This window comes from Sinocyclocheilus grahami, unplaced genomic scaffold (genome assembly GCF_001515645.1).
Source record: "Sinocyclocheilus grahami isolate Dianchi unplaced genomic scaffold, SAMN03320097.WGS_v1.1 scaffold3.1, whole genome shotgun sequence".
NCBI lineage: Eukaryota > Metazoa > Chordata > Actinopteri > Cypriniformes > Cyprinidae > Sinocyclocheilus > Sinocyclocheilus grahami.
The window spans coordinates 7,917,846-7,926,095 of record NW_015505182.1 but is presented as its reverse complement, the minus strand read 5'-3'; the positions used below and the strand labels follow the sequence as shown (position 1 = coordinate 7,926,095).

At 33.3% G+C, this 8,250-nt stretch overlaps 1 protein-coding gene across 1 annotated transcript in view; it reads right to left on the bottom strand.

The window, feature by feature from the left end:
- LOC107581779 (uncharacterized) overlaps positions 1–7,362 on the bottom strand; it is a 13,331-nt gene extending 5,969 nt beyond the window's left edge. Inside the window, exons 1-3 of the mRNA XM_016267432.1 lie at positions 7,308–7,362; positions 6,787–6,828; positions 1,016–1,165 (exon numbers count right to left, since the gene is read on the bottom strand). Coding sequence (XP_016122918.1) covers positions 1,016–1,165; positions 6,787–6,828; positions 7,308–7,362 — 247 coding nt within the window. The remainder of the gene's footprint in view (positions 1–1,015; positions 1,166–6,786; positions 6,829–7,307) is intronic.
- Positions 7,363–8,250: the final 888 nt, after the last annotated feature.

The window sequence follows — 8,250 nt, the reverse complement described above, 5'->3', positions numbered from 1 at the left end:
ACTGCCCTTAGCATCCCCCCTTCGCTCTTTCTCTCTCTGTTTTTTTTTTTTTTTTTGTCTACAAAGTGTGCCAACAACAGCTAATTTTGTGTTATTTAAATTAGATCTGATCGGGAACAATCATTTGATTAGACATTCTAATTTTAAAAACGTGGATATTTTGTTGTTATTTTAGAAGACCGAGAGCAAATCATTAGAGACAGAAATACAAAAACAAACTACCAAATGACTAATTCAGCGAATCATCCACTGACTGTAATGTGGATTGTAATGCATCCACCTGTTAATGCAATGACATTGGGAACTGTGGTCTCCACTTCAGAGAGCGGGCACAGATTGTGAGTGATGCTGGGGAGCGGACAGGAAAACACGGAGCGGTAACAGACAGCTTGAGCTGGGGTGATGGGGGGATTGGTGAGAGGGGCAACTCAGCCGATGAGGGCAAAGGGGCAGTGGCTCTAGCCACCGGGCCACCCCCCTGTGCACGGCCCTGCATGCAACTACAAGAAAACTCCAACCCACAAACAAAATCATCCGCCTAAGAATAACATTGGCTTTTGCTTTTGTGTTTACTCACAACTTAAATTCAAAGAACAAGGACTAAAACAACTGTAACAGACCAACTGAGGAACATACAGCATACACTATTTAGACATACTGTAACACAATTGCACACGTATGAATTTTAAAATAATGTAAATGCATAAGCACTAAAATATAGTTTTCTTGCCATCTCATTTTTTTTCATCATCACGTCCCCTTATCCACAAATAGCTTGATATGGCAAGTATAGCTGTGCATATTATGTCTGTAATTGTTCGATGTTTTGCTATTGTTATTTAGGCTTTAAATATTGATTGGACTATTTTGTAAATGTTGGTAGAACCTAAAATAAGCACTTCTGACAGATAATGGTGCAAATATTAAAGACAAAAATGTGTCTATTCTAAAGCAGAGGAGAACAGACACTTGATATGAGATCAAAGTTTATTTAAAAATGGAAATTGTGACTTACCTTGAGATTTTACCTCCAGAAAGAGTGTAAAGATGAGGGGGATGAGCAGCACCATGTCAGCGACACATGAAAGAGTGAAGAACTGACATTCAGACACACACCACATCAGTACATACATGAGGAAGTAGAAAGCAATGGCACGATATGTCTCTGTAACATTAAACACAATATAATGTAATGATCTTCTAGGATATCAAACCAAGTAGGCTAAATGAGAACACAAACATTTTCATTTTTCTGATGCTAAGGGAAGTTCTGAAAATAATTTTCATATTCAAATCTTATTTTCTCACAATAGTTTTTTGTTATAGTTATTTGTCTGAAGTGTTGAGGTCTTTCAAAGCCACAGGACACAACTGTGGTAGAGCTGGAGCTGCAAAAACAAGACATCTTCTGTTTAAAAGCTGGTCTGTCTGTGCACAGGAGGACATGTGGCTTTGGAGAGTGATTTGCAGGAAGGGTGGAATCTTATGCTTTTAAAGCTTGCTATTGTTTGTCTCTTCGCCTACCCCACCTTTACTAGGTTTAACTGTTTAAACTGTTTTCTGTCATTGTCATAGGTAATGATTTTTTTAAAAATACCAAAATGTAAGAACTTACAAAAGAATTCATTTTAAAATGTACAAAAAAAAGTCCTAAAAGTTAAAACAGTACAGTTTTAAGAAAATGGTTAGAAAGTCGGACTTGTAACCCAAAGGTCGCGGGTTCAAGTCTCAGGTCCGGCAGGAATTGTAGGTGGGGGGAGTGAATTTACAGCGCTCTCTTCCACCCTCAATACCACGACTGAGGTGAGACCCTTGAGCAAGCCACCGAGCCCCCAACTGCTCCCCAGGCGCCGCAGCATTGGCTGCCCACTGCTCCAGGTGTGTGTTCACAGTATGTGTGTGCACTTGAATGGGTGAAATGCAGAGCACAAATTCCAAGTATGGGACACCATACTTGGCCACACCTCACGTCCTTTCCTTCCTTTAATGTGAGCCCAGTCAAAAGATTGAGACTTTTTCCATACCTGTCACGCTTTAATTCTTATGATTCCGATTCTAAAGGACCAAGATATTAAATGCACCAAAAACATAACATATTGAGTCATGTGTATAACTGAATGTACCACAATGCATAATGAAGTGGTGAGAAGAGAGAAGGGGGCTATTGTGTCACATGCATCTTTGTAAATTCCTGTTTTAGACAGCAGAGGGCGCTGTGAGCTTAACTATTTCTATGGTGTTTACACAATTTTCGTTCCTGACCAGTAAATTTGAGGCATTGCAGTTTTTGCAGTTGATTACATTTTTCCGTATATAGGTATATATATATATTTTTTTTCATTGTTTATTTTTATTTATTCATTCATTTTACAGAGAATATTATTTTAGAATTCTGTCTGTATGCCACACTGTAAAATTATTTTTCGAGGTTGTAAATAAAGTAAATAAAATGTTCATTGTACAAGAAAATATTGTTTCAGTCTTTCAGCTTTAAAATAATTAATAATAAATGTTAATTGTGGGTTCTTTGTTATTATTTGTGAAATTTACTAGCAATTTTTCGAGTGAAAACTTTCTATATCTTTTTTTTCCCCAATGCACATGAAAAACATTTTAGCACAAAAATAAGGAGAGGCCACCATTTTTATTCACATTAAAAAAACTTTTTTTTTTTAAACAGAAAATGCATTCGGCACACAAAGTGCAAACAAACATACCATATCAACAGAGCATTGCTCAAAAAAAAAGACATTTTAGCACAAAAATAAGGAGAGGCCACCATTTTTATTCACATTAAAAAAACTTTTTTTTTTAAAACAGAAAATGCATTCGGCACACAAAGTGCAAACAAACATACCATATCAACAGAGCATTGCTCAAAAAAAAAAAAGTACCAAATACAACAGTATTGTTTGTAGTATTGTTACACACTGGATCTTTTACAGTATGCAAACACTTATTTGATGTTTAAATTATCTTTCCACAAAGAAGAGGCATGGAACTGAAAGAAGAAAAATAAAAGTAAGGAATTTGGCAGAAGATCTTATATACTGTATATATAAAGGATTAATAAGATGACATGTCATCTTGTCCATTACTTCAATTTATACATTGAATTGATTTAACCGATTTTTTGTTATACAAAGTCTAACTAAATTTTTTTAAGTCAGTTTAATCTAATTTAAGTTGTAACTAGTCTACAACTAGTTTGATCATACTTTTAAAAAATAAGCATCAACTGAGCATAATTTTTTAAGTTGAAGTCGGTGGAATTATTATTTTAATAATTTAATCTTCCCAAGATGAACCCCAGTCTTTAATAAGAGCGGGCATAAAAATACATAGGCAAAGTAAAGCTCATATGTATTTGAGATACTGTTGATATTTTATTCCAACTTAAGGAGCCCCAACCTCCATTTAACCCCGTATATAAGCCCTGGATGACATTATAAAACATGAAAGATTTATACAGAAAGGAAATGTATAGTGTTCAGTTTACTTATGTTTAAATACTGAAATACTTAGGGAGGAACTATAGAACATCTGATAAGACAACAATTGCATCAAATTTTTATGTTTCATTTGTTTGGTTTGTTTTTATTTATTCATATCTACTTTTATTTATGAATGTCTTACATTGATGCTGATTAGCTGAGCTGCCCTTGATTCTGCTAAAATGACAATAATATGTTTTTAGCAAACTAACTTGTAGGCTACCTTGAAATTTGGTTATACTGTTTAAATGAAACACTCACACTTCATACTGCACTTCAGAATATTCAAACCGCCCCAGATTCTCTGCTAGAAAAATCATATACATTGTTTCAAATGTTTTGTTTTCAAACTAAATTTGGACATCTCACAACAACTGAGATGTCTGTAAGTTTTGTCTGCATGAGTGTGTGGTATGTTGAACTTACTGCTGAAGCAGCACAAGCAGATGCCCGTGAGTCCGGCCAGAACAATGACCCCACTGACCATGATTAACCATATGCCTTTGAGTCACCAAGAAATCCGATTTTAGCATTTATTCACTTATTCCACTGTTCTTGAACATTTGCAAAATATTCTGTTTTAGAAAAATATGGCAATGAAAAAGTATAGCAAAACCAGAAATATACTACACCAACACACTTGATATGGTGTCCCTTGAGACTCTGAGGGGTTGTGCAGGCTGAGAAGTTTCTAGAACAAGAGTAAGATATAACAATTCAGTGAAAATGTTCATGAAATGTCAATATTGCAATTTTTTAAAGTGACATTTCAGTGTTTAGAAATGTGACTCAGCTACCCTCCAAGAACAGTTTATATTAGTTTATATAAACAAAAGACTACTCACCAGCAGTAATGTTTGTTGTGGACTTAAAATAAGTACTGGATTTTCTAGTCAGAGATACTGAAATAAATAATAAAGTGTTACTGTATTTTGCAGTAAGTAACTTGGTTGTGATACACTCTTAAAAATAAAGGTGCTTCAAAAGGTTCTTCAAGCGATGCCATAGAAGAACCATTTTTGGTTCCACAAAGAACCATTCAGTCAAAGGTTCTTTAAAGAACCATCTATTTCCTACACTGTAAAAAAAAGCCGTAAAGTTTACGGTAAAAAACCGGCAGCTGTGGTTGCCAGAATTTTACCGTAAAAAATACGGTAGCAACATTTTAGGTTTTACGGTTTTACGGTTTTAACTTAAATTTACAGTTAAATACCGTAATTTCATTAACTGATAAAATGTTATTATATACCAACCTATTGAAGTACTGAAATCTGTTTTGTACCTTTGTAATACACTGATAACCACCAAATGCAGTTGGTGATGAGAAAGTCACACGATGAACCAAAGCCCATCACAAGCAGCTTTTAAATAATAACATATATAGAAGGTGCACAGTGTCATTCACACAAGAAGGTGCACAGTGTCATTCATACAAACACCAAACACGATCATGGTAACACACATGAAACTGAAATAATGCAATAAACATTCATTTAACAACATTAGGTGTAACACACAACGCTAATATACAAAACTGATAAGAAAAAACTAAGAAGAAACATAGTCATTTCAACAAAAAAAAACATCAAATTTGAAATGTAACGCAGGGAATTCTGAGTATGTCAATTTACGGTTATTCACTGTAAATTATACGGTTTTTTTCACTTCCAAATAAGGTATACTACCGTAAAATTAATGTCCAATACATGTAATGTCCAATACAGTTTTTCACCGTATATAGTAGGGGAATTTACCGTTAACCATTTAACAGGTTTTTACTGTAGCATTTTTACAGTCTTTTACCGTTAAATTCATGGTCATTTTTTACAGTGTACCTTTTTGTAATCTGAAGAACCTTCTTTTGCCCCAAAGAACCTTTTGTGAAACAGAAAGGTTCTTCAGATGTTAAAGGTTCTTTGTGGAACCATTTAGACAAAAAGGTTCTTCTATGGCATCGTGAAGCACCTTTATTTTTAAGAGTATACTGAATAATGAGAAATCGCCACTTTATTTTCATTTGAAAAGGCATTTTGTATTACAAAAAAAAACTATAAATCACATTTGACTCAATAGAGGAAACTGATATGGACAGAACTGTGCAACATTCTGAAATGCAGGATATAAGATGAACTTACATAATGTTGATCCTTCTGTTGTGGTTGGTGTCTGAATTTGCACAGGAGGAACCGCTATTTAGAGAAATACACATATTAAAAAAGAACAACCCAAAGATTGACTGGCAAATCCAGTATAAGAGACAGTAAACCATTACAATAATTCAAACACAAATTTCTAAACCATCAACCACAATCAGAAGTCTTAATGGACTAAATAAATGACCAAACAAAAGGATTTCATTAACTTCTTCCCATAATAATTTTTTTAAAAGTTGTAGAAATTTGCTGCTAAACTGAAGCAGACCGAATTTTATGCCTTTGTGAAAGTATATTTTGGGTTATAGCACTTTTTGCTAATTTTTCCTAGCACACACATTACCTTTGAGTATTGCAAACCACACCAGCTTACAAAGCCAGCACTCTACAACAGCTCATGACTTGCGGTAAAAGAGCACAAGTGATCATGGCATAAGTCTGTCTCAGTGTAAACAGCATTTCTATATGTAGCATAGTCTGTGGTTTTGTGACCACATGTTATTGTATATATATATATATATGTTATATATATGTTTTTATTATTATTATTATTACTATTATTATTATTTGCTACCTATTCAAAGTTGTTTGAAATCATCAGTATTGTTGTGTCACATTTAGTTCACTCACGTTTTGGCTCTATTGTCGTAGCATTTATAGAGAAAGTTGGTGTTGAATCTGCATAGAAACTGTTACCATGTTACAAAATAATCACCACAAATATTAATAATCATAAATGAAATTAACTTACATAAGGTTTTTTTCTTTGTTGTTGGTGGTGACTGAATTTTCACAGAAAAAAACTCTATAGAGGAAAAAATCTCCATTAAAAACATTGTACAAACTGAAAATGTGAAGATAACACTAACATTACAAACCTGTAAGGTTGTACTTCTCACTGTATGATCGTTTGGATGTTGCGTTTTTTGGAGAATAACTGCAGCTCACTACTTTATTCTCGACTGACTTCAGATTATTTGAAAATTCATATTCCAAGACTGTAAAACCACACTGTGTTTTTCCAGACAGTTCATGAGATTGTATCTTTTTAAATTGTGGATATTCATCTCCAAGAGAAAGAAAACAAGTATAACCACCATTATCTGATCCTGGTATTTCACACAGAATTCTAAATTCACCCTTTTCAGAATCATAGACGACTTTAATATCCGGCCGCTCATCTGCAAACACACACAGTCATGTGATAGTAGAGCATTAGATTATAATATATCTATAATCTAATAATAATATAACACATTAGATTATAATAAAAGTCACTCATAAACAACACTCTGTGCTAAACAGTGAGATTTTACGTTAATATTTTACAGTGCAATAATAAACCCTCTTTTATATAAAACAAATTAACTTAATTAAAATGCTAAAAACTAATAAATCAAGATGTATTTTTTGGATAAAGGAAAATTGTTTGATTTTGCAAGTACAGCTCTGCATATTTTGTAATTGTTGAATGATTTACAATTGTTATTTTGGCTGTACATGTTTATTGTACTATTTTATAAATATTGGAAGTATTTAAAATCAGCAGTTGTGACAGTTAAAAACATTAAAGATAAAATGTGCATAAAATCCTAAAGCAGCGGAGAGCAGACACTTGATATGAGATAACATTTTATTAAAAATTTCAAATGCCACTTACCTTGAGATTTTACCTCCAGAAAGAGTGTAAAGATGAGGGGGATGAGCAGCACCATGTCAGCGACACATGAAAGAGTGAAGAACTGACATTCAGACACACACCACATCAGTACATACATGAGGAAGTAGAAAGCAATGAAAGGAAACCTATAAAACAAATGGCACGATATGTCTCTATAAAATTAAACATATGACACAGAAGTATCAGAAGGATTTTTTTTCTGATGCTAAAAAGGAAGTTCAGAATATAATTTTCATATTAAAGTCAATTTATTAATTTTCTCACAATTGTTTGTGTGAAGTGTTAAGGTTGCGTTTGTCTAAAGTGTTAAGCCACAGAACACCATTGTGGTTGAGCAGAGATGGGGCTGCAAAAACAAGACAACTGCTGTTTAATAACGTTAACTATTTAAACTCTGATTTAAGCCTGTTTTTAGTCTTTAAAAAAAACTTTAAAATGATTTTAAAAAAAGGAAATAAAAGTTATTAAAATCAAATAAAATATAAAATAATTTCTTACAGAACACCACCATTCAAAAGGTTGGGCTTGGAAAGATTTTTTAATGTTTTTGAAAGAAGTCTCTCTTGCTCACTAAGGTTGCATTTATTTGATCACAAATACAAAACCAGTAACACTGTGAAATATTATTCCAATTTAAAATGACAGTTTTCTATCTTAATATATTTTATTCCTGTGATGGCAAAGCTGAAATTTCAGCTGCCATTACTTCAGTCTTCAAAGAGATTTCAGATGTAACTTTGAGGAAGAGGGAAAAAGTGCAAAAGCAACAAGAAGAGAAACATAAAAAATGAGGTGCTTTAAATAATGAACATCAGGTAAAATATTCACACAAAGCAACAGGACAAAATATGAGTGTCCCTATGTTCATCAATACAACTGCCATTCACAATAACACAGTATAACAATTGTTATGTAATTATTA